This window comes from Rhamphochromis longiceps, linkage group LG17, assembly GCF_057381845.1.
Source record: "Rhamphochromis longiceps isolate RC_006_pf linkage group LG17, R_longiceps_female_GT1.1, whole genome shotgun sequence".
In the NCBI taxonomy this organism is placed as follows: domain Eukaryota; kingdom Metazoa; phylum Chordata; class Actinopteri; order Cichliformes; family Cichlidae; genus Rhamphochromis; species Rhamphochromis longiceps.
This window is the reverse complement of record NC_140573.1, coordinates 20,202,199-20,215,629: the sequence shown is the minus strand read 5'-3', so window position 1 is coordinate 20,215,629 and position 13,431 is coordinate 20,202,199. Positions and strand designations below refer to the sequence as shown.

The 13,431-nt window shown below is 41.2% G+C and overlaps 2 protein-coding genes across 2 annotated transcripts; both read left to right on the top strand.

The window, feature by feature from the left end:
• The first annotated feature begins 453 nt into the window (after positions 1–453).
• On the top strand, positions 454–2,083 carry LOC146649620 (E3 SUMO-protein ligase ZBED1-like). The gene is made up of 2 exons (XM_085386105.1): positions 454–474; positions 821–2,083. Exons 1-2 carry the CDS (start codon positions 469–471, stop codon positions 2,081–2,083), a joined length of 1,269 nt encoding a protein of 422 aa, XP_085242231.1. The 5' UTR covers positions 454–468.
• Positions 2,084–2,374: 291 nt separating this feature from the next.
• LOC146649619 (protein NLRC3-like) lies at positions 2,375–9,544 on the top strand. The gene is made up of 4 exons (XM_085386104.1): positions 2,375–2,497; positions 5,257–5,290; positions 5,414–6,318; positions 9,473–9,544. Exons 1-4 carry the CDS (start codon positions 2,375–2,377, stop codon positions 9,542–9,544), a joined length of 1,134 nt encoding a protein of 377 aa, XP_085242230.1.
• The last annotated feature ends 3,887 nt before the right edge of the window (positions 9,545–13,431 follow it).

The following is a 13,431-nucleotide window of genomic DNA, read 5'->3' as shown; positions in this document are numbered from 1 at the left end:
CACACACACACACACACACACACACACACACACATATATATATATATATATATATATATATATAGAGAGAGAGAGAGAGAGAGAGAGAGTGTTCTGAGTGTCCTCATTTTGTGAGTGTGTTATCATAAAATTGTCCTAAGATGTCACGAAAACAAGTACACACACACACACACACACACATATATATATATATATATATATATATATATATATATATATATATATATATATATAGAGAGAGAGAGAGAGAGAGATCTATCTGTGTGTGTGTGTGTGTGTGTGTGTGTGTGTGTGTGGGGGGGGGGGGGGGGGGGGGGGGTAGTGTGCATAAATAACACTAGGATCACTCCATGTACTACTTAGGTTCGGTGCTTGGTCTGTGACCAGCAGCTGGCCTACAACAACAACACCTCATCGATGCTGAGGCATCTCCGTGCTAAGCACAATGCGGTCTCATCTACGAGTACAATGACAGTGAATCCAAGCATTCATGGTATGGACATCAACCATTATTCAGTCATTCATTCATTCATGTCTCACATCACTAGCACAAAATGTCACTAATTGCGTTTGACTTCACTTTCTGGGTGAGAGGATGCACTGGTTGGTGGTTCTTCCGCTTCCTATGTAATGTCCGCAGGCTATTGGTAAGATGGGAGGCCCATTTACTTTATCCCACAACACATAATAACCATTGAACTACCTGTGAATACTGGCATTAAAGACTAATCAACTTATACAACACAGTTAAGCCTATTTCCATCCTCACATTCAAATGTTTTTGTGTATTGAAGGGATCATGCACACAAATCCCACTCAGACCAGACAGCAGGTGGTCGATGCTGCTTTGGTGAACATGATCGTGAAGGACTCGCAGCCCTTTTCCATTGTTGACGATGCTGGTTTCAGACAGTTTGTTGGTGTCTTGGACTCAACCTACACAATCCCCACCAGAAAGGCTCTAAAGGAAATGGTGGCGGAAAAGTTCAAGGAGGAAAAGGAGAGAGCAAAGAGAGAAGTGGAGAAGGCTACAGCTGTCAGTCTCACCAGTGACATGTGGACATCCATTCATATGGATGCCTACTTGGCTGTGACATGTCATTTTGTCAATGAACAAGATACACTATCCACAGTGTTGCTAGGAGTGGGACATTTCCCAAAGGCACATACAGCAGAAAATATTGCTGAGGTGAAAAAGGTTTTGATGGAGGAGTGGGGCATCCAAAATAAAGTCAGATGCCTCGTCACTGATGCAGCACCAAACATGATTGCCTCATCTAAAATATTGAAAGTGCGCCACACAAAGTGCATTGCACATACTCTGAACCTCATTGTGAGAAAATCAATTGACAACACGCCTGGGCTTGAGGAGATCAGAGGTAAGGCACGTAAATTGGTAAGCTATTTCCGATCTAGCACAACAGCAAAGGAGAAGCTCTGCCAAATGCAGCAGCAGATGGGCAGATCACATCTAAAGCTCCTTCAGGAGGTTGATACCAGGTGGAACAGCACATACACCATGCTGCAGCGTCTGTATGAGGAGAGAGAGCCAGTTAGTGCTGCCCTTGTCTCAATGAGAACAGATCTCACACCTGTCACTGCTGAGGAGTACCACTCAGTTAAAGAGTGCCTGGAGGTGCTTTCTCCTTTTTACACAGCCACTACTGAACTTTCTGGAGAGCAGAGAGTATCTGGGTCCAAAGTCATTCCACTTGTCTGCATGCTGCGGTATGCAATTGCTAAAAAACAACCTCAAGTTCTGGATGACAAAGCCCGCCAGCTGTGCATGAACCTCACAAGAATGCTGGGTGAATGTTCGTCTCACTTGGAAACAATGAGTGTCATGACCATTGCTACCCTGCTTGATCCAAGATTCAAGGCTGTGGGGTTTTGCAGTCAGACCAATGCTCAAGCTGCAGTGAGACGTCTGACTGCAGAATGTGCCACCATCATTGAAAATGAAAAAGACCAGATCATGCCCGTCCCTCCTATCCCATCTACCTCGTCACAGCCAGAGCCAGCAACCAGTTCTGCAACTCAGTCAGGTATGGCTTTTGTTGACCTGAAGTCCATAACACAATGACAGGGTTCCAGCATATTCTAAAAATGTCTCAATAGTAAGAATATGCTTTAATATCCCAAAGTTTCAATTCCGTTATTGGAAATATGTGACTATTAGACGTTTCTTAACAAAACGACAATCTGCTTGTCGAAATATAAATTTCATTAGATATCTTTAGTAACACTTACAGTTGAATATTCACATGTGATGTCATTTTAAAATACATCTGGAAATGTCAGTCTACAGAATGTGCAGCTATTTAATTCCATTAGTCTTTCAGGTGGTGGGCTGTGGGATTTGCTGGACAGCCATATGGTGGAGAGGCAGGTGAGGAATGCCACAGCAGATGCCACAGTGGAAGTACAGAGGTACATGGCAGATCCTTTGATTCCCCGGACAGAGGATCCGCTCCACTTCTGGGCAACCAGGAAGAATGTATACCCCCATCTTCATAAACTTGCTTTGCAGTTTATGTGCACCCCAGCATCATCCGTTCCATGTGAGAGGATCTTCTCTAAGGCAGGGGAAATCATATCCAAGAAAAGGAACAGACTCAGTCCTCGCACAGTGGAACAAATTCTTTTCTTGAATAGAAGCCACACAGGATAACCTTAAATGCATCATGTTATATGATTATTTGTATGTGACAAATAAAATTTGAATTTGAATTTGAATCTGAATTTTTGTATTTCACATGTTCGCAAGGATTCCCCCCACCCAGTTCACAATCAGTTCTTTCCCCAGTTTCAAAATATATCAGAGATGTAGCAAATATCATATGATCTATAAACAGATTTGTCCAGGTGTCCAGTGGTTAATTGCTAAGTACCTGGAGGCAGGACCTCACAGCAGAGGCATGCGCCATACTGTGTTGTATGTTATTATATGTATTTTGCATGTATTTTATTTACCAACATAAAGAAGTGACAGGCAAAGAAATACCACACCATGATGCATGTTTACATAAGAACGGTTTATTGATTACATCTACCCATTAGACTAATGATGGCCCGCTTGTGTACCCAAAAAACAACACACTGCAGAAGCACTGTGTCGTTTGGCCAGAGTCACGTGATCGGTGACGTCCGAAGCTTCATTCCCAACACAAGTGTTTCAGTGGTTTACAGGCAGGTGAATCATTCGCGGGATTTTGAGTTGATTTTGCTCAATTCATTTTATCTGCCGAAGTGAAAAACCTGACATGTCCAAAATCATGTTTTCATAATGGAAATGCCATTACAGCATATGACTTTAGGAACACTTCTATGTGAATTAAAGCTGATGAAGACTACAACAATGTATTTGACACTATACGTACATTACATTGCTACAGTTTAGACAATCATTTTGTTTATTGTTTTTAGGTGATAGTCTGCAGGACCCAGGAATACCTGCATATCTACCAACTTGCAGTGTGGTTCCTGCACTCCACAGCCTCTTCTGTTCCATGCAAGTGGATTTTCTCCAGGGCAGGAGAAACTATTTCTAAGAAAAGGAACAGACTCAGCCAGCGCACAGTAACACTAATCCTCTTTTTAAATGTAACTAACAAAAGGGCTACCTGACATAGATCATGTTTTTACTTTGCAAGTTCTTGATTAGGGGTGGGTTTTGATTATCGCCTTTCTGATTACAATCCATGCTAAATTGAATAAAGTGATATTGATTCATTACAATCCTGTGTCGATTTGTGAATTAACGTTATTATGCCTGAAACGCCAGCATCTCAGCTTAAACCTCCCAACATGTCGTCAAACACCATACAGCTAAAACAGTAACTGGGAGCAGGTTTACGGATTCTGCATACAAACGTGAACACAGAGCGCGGACCCGACGCGTCAGAATCAGATTTTGGTGTGTCGTCGGGTCCGCGCTGTGTTTGCCTCTTTTTTTTCCGCTGGCTTCTGCAGCTGCAGGTTTCATAACTCTCTGTTTACATCTCTAATTAAGTCTCACATGTGTCAGCTTTCTTTTAATAGATACAAAATTATGGATATATACTGTTAAATGATCAGAATTGTAATATTTCTGACTGGGGCAAAACTTTCCATATTCCAATCATATTGAATCGGATCCTGTATCGAATCAAAATGATTCTACAAATCAGTAACAATGCAGCCGTACTCAGCCCCCTAAGCATTTTCCCTTTCCAGTTCACAATCAATCCTACCCCTAGGTCAAAAATATGTATAGGACAATTGGCCTCATCTAATATTTTGTATGAACCTGTCCAGCTGTCCAGTGATTGAATGACAAGTAGATGGTGGAAGGACTTCACAGCAGGGGCATACTCCATAATGTGCTGTGCGTTATCATATGTATATTATATATATTGCTCACTTATTGTATTTACCAACATCAAGGAGTTATGAGCAAAGAAAGGCCACACCATAGTGCATGTTTAAATAGGGAAAGTTTATTGATCAACATGTATTACGCAAATACGCATTACATTTTTTCAGCCCCCCAATCGAGACAACAAAACCAATTACATGTTCAAAGCAACGGAACGGTGGCCCAATATCGGAGAGAACCCCACTCTTGAGTGAGCAGTGATGATTGAGCAGTCCGTTTTATTTTGCAGATTCAAGCTGCTCTTCAAAATATTCGCCACCAGATGTCACCGGAGAGGACTGTGTTGAAAAGCTTCGAGTAATGAACCATTTTTCGATACAAGCTTCAGTGCTTCGGAAAGCTTCATTTGGCCATCACTAGTGATAACTTCTGCAATTGGCTTGAAGTTGGTGTTTAGGGTTTGTTGGGAAGTGTTCATGTAACAAAGTGTTTTGCTGGTTACCTCTGTGGTGGCCATCTTGTTTTCCCAGTAAAGAAGAGGCCTGCCTCAATTGCAGCTCTTTTATAGGCCAGTCTGTATTAAGAAGGCGTGGTCTTTAGAGTATTTAAAGGGAGGAGGAAATGGATTGGGAGCCATTTTGAGAAGTTGCTGTCTGCGTGTGCATGATGTTGGCAAGAGACAATAAAACAATTACTTCAATTAAGATAGAGTGAAGTCTGATGTTTCCCTCACCGCTCCTCGCGGCGTAACAGGGTTGTTTGCCATATCTACATCTAATTCCCGATGAAGGCTCTGACTTTATTGTCTTTTGTACTGGTCATAATCAGAATAACCTTTATTTGACTAGTGAGTCAATTTCCTTGTTTGTGTGCACTATAATTTTTCTTCATTTCCACAGCCACAGACAGCAAGTTGGAGCAGCTGTATACAAAGTAAGACTGAATATCTGTCTGCTGAAGGGCTTATTTATGAAAACTATTTTTTGGTGTTTTGTTCAGATATTAAATCAATATTAAATTCTTTCTTTGTTCTTGATTGTTTTTCTTATCTTTCAGAAGATGCTGGCCTTCAGGAGCTTTTAGATGAACATAAGATCGATCTCAGGAAGAAATATAAATGTGTGACTGAAAGAGCTGATGAAACGGGCAGTGGAACTGTCTATCAGGGAATCTATGCAAAGTTCAATATCACAGAGAGACAAATTAAAACTGTTTATACCCAGCACGAGGTGAGGCAGCTAGAAATGGCTTCCAAGGAGAAACCCATGCATGACACTCAAATCAGGTGCCAAGACATTTTTGAAGCCTTACCTGAACAACAGAAACCCATCAGAGTGGTTCTGACGACTGGTGTTGCTGGAGTTGGAAAAACATTCTCAGTACAGAAGTTCGCTCTGGACTGGGCAGAAGGTTTGGAAAACCAAGACATTGATGTGGTGGTCTTGCTTTCATTCCGGGAGCTGAACGTGATCATAGATGACCGGTACAGTCTTCTGGAACTGCTTGATGTTTTTCATCCAATATTACGAAAGGTCACAGCAGAGCAACTCGCTGTTTGCAAACTTTTGTTTATCTTTGACGGCCTGGATGAAAGCAGACTTTCACTGAATTTCACTAAAGTGAAGCTCGTGTCTGATGTCACACAGAAGTCATCAGTTAGCGAGCTGCTGACAAATCTCATCAAGGGGAATCTGCTTCCCTCGGCTCTCATCTGGATAACTTCTCGACCCGCAGCAGCCAGTCAGATCCCTCCTACATGTGTTGACAGGGTTACAGAAGTACGAGGCTTCACTGACGCCCAGAAGGAGCAGTACTTCAGGAGGAGATTCAATGATGAAGAGCTGTCCAGCAGAATCATCTCCCACATGAAGACATTCAGCAGTCTCCACATCATGTCTAGAATCCCAGTCTTCTGCTGGATCACTGCTACAGTTCTGGAGCACATGTTGACTACAGGGAGTGCAGAATTATTAGGCAAGTTGTATTTTTGAGGAATAATTTTATTATTGAACAACAACAATGTTCTCAATGAACCCAAAAAACTCATTAATATCAAAGCTGAATGTTTTTGGAAGTAGTTTTTAGTTTGTTTTTAGTTTTAGCTATTTTAGGGGGATATCTGTGTGTGCAGGTGACTTTTACTGTGCATAATTATTAGGCAACTTAACAAAAAACAAATATATACAGTGGGGCAAAAAAGTATTTAGTCAGCCACCGATTGTGCAAGTTCCCCCACCTAAAATGATGACAGAGGTCAGTAATTTGCACCAGAGGTACACTTCAACTGTGAGAGACAGAATGTGAAAAAAAAAATCCATGAATCCACATGGTAGGATTTGTAAAGAATTTATTCGTAAATCAGGGTGGAAAATAAGTATTTGGTCAATAACAAAAATACAACTCAATACTTTGTAACATAACCTTTGTTGGCAATAACAGAGGTCAAACGTTTACTATAGGTCTTTACCAGGTTTGCACACACAGTAGCTGGTATTTTGGCCCATTCCTCCATGCAGATCTTCTCGAGAGAAGTGATGTTTTGGGGCTGTCGCCGAGCAACACGGACTTCCAACTCCCGCCACAGATTTTCTATGGGGTTGAGGTCTGGAGACTGGCTAGGCCACTCCAGGACTTTCAAATGCTTCTTACGGAGCCACTCCTTTGTTGCCCGGGCGGTGTGTTTTGGATCATTGTCATGTTGGAAGACCCAGCCTCGTTTCATTTTCAAAGTTCTCACTGATGGAAGGAGGTTTTGGCTCAAAAGCTCACGATACATGGCCCCATTCATTCTGTCCTTAACACGGATCAGTCGTCCTGTCCCCTTGGCAGAAAAACAGCCCCATAGCATGATGTTTCCACCCCCATGCTTCACAGTAGGTATGGTGTTCTTGGGATGCAACTCAGTATTCTTCTTCCTCCAAACACGACGAGTTGAGTTTATACCAAAAAGTTCTACTTTGGTTTCATCTGACCACATGACATTCTCCCAATCCTCTGCTGTATCATCCATGTGCTCTCTGGCAAACTTCAGACGGGCCCGGACATGCACTGGCTTCAGCAGCGGAACACGTCTGGCACTGCGGGATTTGATTCCCTGTCGTTGTAGTGTGTTACTGATGGTGACCTTTGTTACTTTGGTCCCAGCTCTCTGCAGGTCATTCACCAGGTCCCCCCGTGTGGTTCTGGGATCTTTGCTCACCGTTCTCATGATCATTTTGACCCCACGGGATGAGATCTTGCGTGGAGCCCCAGATCGAGGGAGATTATCAGTGGTCTTGTATGTCTTCCATTTTCTGATGATTGCTCCCACAGTTGATTTTTTTCACACCAAGCTGCTTGCCTATTGTAGATTCACTCTTCCCAGTCTGGTGCAGGTCTACAATACTTTTCCTGGTGTCCTTCGAAAGCTCTTTGGTCTTGGCCATGGCGGAGTTTGGAGTCTGACTGTTTGAGGCTGTCTTTTATACAGATAATGAGTTCAAACAGGTGCCATTCATACAGGTAACGAGTGGGGGACAGAAAAGCTTCTTACAGAAGACGTTACAGGTCTGTGAGAGCCAGAGCTTTTCCTTGTTTGAGGTGACCAAATACTTATTTTCCACCCTAATTTACGAATAAATTCTTTACAAATCCTACCATGTGAATTCATGGATTTTTTTTTCACATTCTGTCTCTCACAGTTGAAGTGTACCTCTGGTGCAAATTACTGACCTCTGTCATCATTTTAAGTGGGGGAACTTGCACAATCGGTGGCTGACTAAATACTTTTTTGCCCCACTGTACCCATTTCAATTATTTATTTTTACCAGTGAAACCAATATAACATCTCCACATTCACAAATATACATTTCTGACATTCAAAAACAAAACAAAAACAAATCAGCGACCAATATAGCCACCTTTCTTAGCAAGGACACTCAAAAGCCTGCCATCCATGGATCCTGTCAGTGTTTTGATCTGTTCACCATCAACATTGCGTGCAGCAGCAACCACAGCCTCCCAGACACTGTTCAGAGAGGTGTACTGTTTTCCCTCCTTGTAAATCTCACATTTGATGATGGACCACAGGTTCTCAATGGGGTTCAGATCAGGTGAACAAGGTGGCCATGTCATTAGTTTTTCTTCTTTTATACCCTTTCTTGCCAGCCACGCTGTGGAGTACTTGGACGTGTGTGATGGAGCATTGTCCTGCATGAAAATCATGTTTTTCTTGAAGGATGCAGACTTCTTCCTGTACCACTGCTTGAAGGTGTCTTCCAGAAACTGGCAGTAGGACTGGGAGTTGAGCTTGACTCCATCCTCAACCTGAAAAGGCCCCACAAGCTCATCTTTGATGATACCAGCCCAAACCAGTACTCCACCTCCACCTTGCTGGCGTCTGAGTTGGACTGGAGCTCTCTGCCCTTTACCAATCCAGCCACGGGCCCATCCATCTGGCCCATCAAGACTCATTTCTCATTTCATCAGTCCATAAAACCTTAGAAAAAGCAGTCTTGAGATATTTCTTGGCCCAGTCTTGACGTTTCAGCTTGTGTGTCTTGTTCAGTGGTGGTCGTCTTTCAGCCTTTCTTACCTTGGCCATGTCTCTGAGTATTGCACACCTTGTGCTTTTGGGTACTCCAGTGATGTTGCAGCTCTGAAATATGGCCAAACTGGTGGCAAGTGGCATCTTGGCAGCTGCACGCTTGACTTTTCTCAGTTCATGGGCAGTTATTTTGCGCCTTGGTTTTTCCACACGCTTCTTGCGACCCTGTTGACTATTTTGAATGAAACGCTTGATTGTTCGATGATCACGCTTCAGAAGCTTTGCAATTTTGAGACTGCTGCATCCCTCTGCAAGATATATCACTATTTTTGACTTTTCTGAGCCTGTCAAGTCCTTCTTTTGACCCATTTTGCCAAAGGAAAGGACGTTGCCTAATAATTATGCACACCTGATATAGGGTGTTGATGTCATTAGACCACACCCCTTCTCATTACAGAGATGCACATCACCTAATATGCTTAATTGGTAGTAGGCTTTCGAGCCTATACAGCTTGGAGTAAGACAACATGCATGAAGAGGATGATGTGGACAAAATACTCATTTGCCTAATAATTCTGCACTGCCTGTAGAGAGGAGAGCTGCCCAAGACCATGACTAACATGTACTTACATTTTCTACTAATTCAACCAAAAAAAATATGAGTACTATGAGGGACATAAAACACGTCCACAAAAACTGATGGAGACTGATGAGCAAGATATTCTGAAGCTGGGAAGCCTGGCATTTGAACATCTAGAGAAAGGAAACATTGTGTTTTACCGAGAAGACATGGAGCAACATGATATCAATGGTGTAGGGGTCTCTTTGTACTCAAGAGTCTGTACAAATGTCTTCAAAAGAGAATGTGGTATCTTTCAGAAACCAGTCTACTACTTTGTTCATCTGAGCTTTCAGGAGTTTCTGGCTGCAGTCTACATGTTTCACTGTTACACCAACCAGAAGACAGAAATGCTTCAGAAGTTCCTTAGAAATGGTCTTTGTATTTATCCTTAATCTTTAGTATCTTATTCATCATCATCCACAGATATATTCTTTTTGGATAAATTTTTGTGGAGAGTCATGCAGAAATCCCTCGAAAGTAAAAATGGCCACCTGGACCTGTTTGTTCGCTTCCTTCATGGTCTCTTTCTGGAGTCCAACCACAGACTCTTAGGAGATCTGCTTGGTCAGACAGAGACAAATACGCAAATAAATGACAGACTCATAGACCTTTTCAATTCAAAGAATTCAATTCAAACAATGACACTAAACAGCTATAGAAAATTCAGAGGCCTGTGGGGTCAAACAGAGGAAAGACCCAGAGCATTATCAATCACCCAGCGAGTCATCAACAATGTGACGAGAATGAACATTTACAACATGTCTCCGGACAGAAGCATCAACATCATCTACTGTCTGTTGGAGATGAATGACTGCACATTGCATCAGGAAATCCAAGAGTTCCTGAGGTCAAAGACCAAATTAGGGAGAGCCCTCTCGGAGTCACAGTGCACTTTTCTGGTCTTAATGCTGCAAACATTTGAAGAGGTTCTGGATGAGTTGGATCTGTGGAAGTTTAACACAACATTGGTGGGAAAATGGAAATTGATTCCAGCTGTGAGGAACTGCAGAAAGGCTTGGTGAGACAAGGTGTGATTAACATCTTAAATCAGTGTTAATTAAGCTGTTCTGTTTTTATTGTTTTGTTTTTTTTTGTGGTTGATTATTTTTCTGTGTGTGTGTGTTTTATCTTTTTTATTTATCTTTTGTAGTGATAAAAGAATGAGGGTATTGCATAATGTACAATGATATAAGGCTAAAGGTTGTCCTTGTTACAGAAATTATTGCTATTATTTACATTTATTTTGCCTAATCCATTATTTGAGAAAGAATACTGTTAGACCTGGCCGCTCCCTTAGATAGTGTGAGGTTTTCGGCCATTCTGGGTGGGCTCAGCATAAGTGGATGGATGCAGTAATAAAAAAATGTGACTGTGGTTGTCATTGTTGTGGTTGTTTGTTTTGTCTTTGCCTTGTTGTTGCCTTGAGTGTTATTGACTAAGTTTTTAGGTGCAATGTCATTTTGGGTGACTTAGCACCAGAAGGCCACCATTGCATCACTTTTTCATACCTAATTCAAATCTACATGATTATCATGTCTGCATTTGTACACCTTTGGGCCTTTAGGGCAAAGGACAAGGGAGTGAACTGATGAGGACATCTAGTGGGCAAATAATATAAGATAACCACAGATTTGTGCGTGAGCACCCCATTTCCACATGAAATGTATGAAAAACGTGCTATCTTTATAACAAATTTTTAAAAATGTATCTGTCATTGTAGACTTTCTGGATGTCAACTGTCACTGACTCACTATGAAACCATAGCCTCAGCTCTAAAGGCCAAGAACTCCCATGTGACAGAGCTGGACCTGAGCTTGAATGTGATGCAGGATTCAGGAGTGGATCTGCTGTCTGCTGCATTGAAGAGCCCAAATTGTAGACTGGAAACTCTGAGGTCAGTTTACTGAATGTGCCTTAGTTTGAAGTGTTAAGCAAGTCCCTTATAAACTGACACCTATGCTGTGTGATGAATGTAATGTTCCCTGTCTCTGCCCCCCTCCCCCGTGGTGATGCATTGGATATATTTGTGGCCTAGTGTGATATTTTATGTGTTAGTAATCTCTGTTTTCAGTACTTTCAGTACTGGTTTTCCTTTTAGATATGGCTACTGAAGATTACTTTTAGTTAGAATGCTCTGCCTCCAGTGTCTTTCACATTGGGTCCTTTACAATCCATACACCAAACCAGTAGTCGAGGATAAAATCAACAATTCTGTTTTCTAGGTTAAAAAAAGAAAAGAAAAAGGTTACCTCACAGTAATCTGAGATAGGAAAACCTGAGGGCCATATAGCTTTTGTTCTTCAGCATGTAGTCTGTGTTTGTGGCAATTGAAGTCTTCTTTCTGGTTAGAGGACTGTGTCAGATGTCTGAGAGTGATTTGATTTTGTTCTTTTTGATGAGCTTCTAATTTTTGTTGTCATCATTTTGTTTTTAATAACTTGATATTGGAAGTAGCTTTGCTTTCTCTTTAAGTTTAGTTTTTAATTGTAAACAGAACCTGCTTTTTCATGTGGACTTTTTAAACATTATTATTATTGTTACTTCCCCACATTACCGGGTCCCACGCTAACAAAAGACTCTTTTTTTTTCTTCCATATACAACTTAGTTGAGGTAAGTGTGTTTGTTTGTTTGTTTTTAATTCAGGTGTCCTATGGCTTCTTATTTTTATGGACAATTTTGCTGTGTTCAAAATTTGTCGTAGTTTAGGGTGAAGAATGTAGGTGTCTGTCACAAAACGGCTGTGTGTAGGCAGGAGAGGACCCAAATGCAAAACTCACCGAGATGGAACGTGAACTCAAAAGCACAGCTTTATTGCTGAAAACAAGGCCAAACGATACAAAACTAAACTTGGAAAACTAATAATAAATCGTACGGGGGGGGGGGGGGGGGAGGGGAGGCTAATCATACACAGCTATGAGGGAGGACGCAACACTAACAAAGAGAAACACAGGGCTTAAATACACTGAGGGATAACGATGGAAATGAGACACAGAAGGAGAGCACAGCTGGGAGTAATTGGACTGGATAAGACAAGGGAAGCAAAACTAGAAACAATGACATGAGACACATACCTTCAAAGTAGAACAGTAAACACACAAACTAAACTCTAGACATGTAAACTTGACTAGACTGGGGAGACAGAACATAGGGACCTGGAACATGGGAGAGAAAGGCACAGTAGACATAAGACAGAACACAGGGGAGCCATCACACAAAACCTAAGAACTAAACCCGTGACAGCCGTAATTGAAACCTAGGGAAATGACAATAATCAAAATGGTACAACCAAGGACTCAGAAAATTATATATATATATATATACACTGTAAAAACTGTGATTTTGGTTAATTAGTATCTAATAGGAAAGTAATAGTAACTATTACTCAGTAAAAACATGTATGTGGTGTTTTAATTAAATCTAAACAAAATTAAACATTTTTGAGATGTTCAGTTATTTAAATTTTCACAATTTTGTTTGGGGTCAATTAAGCAATAGTTTTGTTGAGCAGATTTAACAAAAATGTATGAGTACCGTGAAAAATGAAGAAATCTAATAGATTTAACTAATGAAAGCATTTTCATTTCAATCATTCTACACTTCCGCCCGTAGTCTGTTGTGCCATGTGCAGGACACACACGGTTCAGCAGTGGATGATCTCCATTTTGTCTGAGGTAAGATTATCTTAATTTGTATGAATATACAACACGTTTTAAACAATAACGTATAGCAGTTTTAAGTTAAAGTTCTAAACAGTATGATACGTCAAAATTAGATTAATAATGACCACTGTAATGACAGTATCGTATTTTTACGCAAAATAGCACGAAGTGGACTGTTAGCATAAGATCACTTTCCAAGCTTTTGTGGCTGTGTTACTTCAGAGCTTTGACTAACCACATGTTTTATCATATTAAAACATATATTAA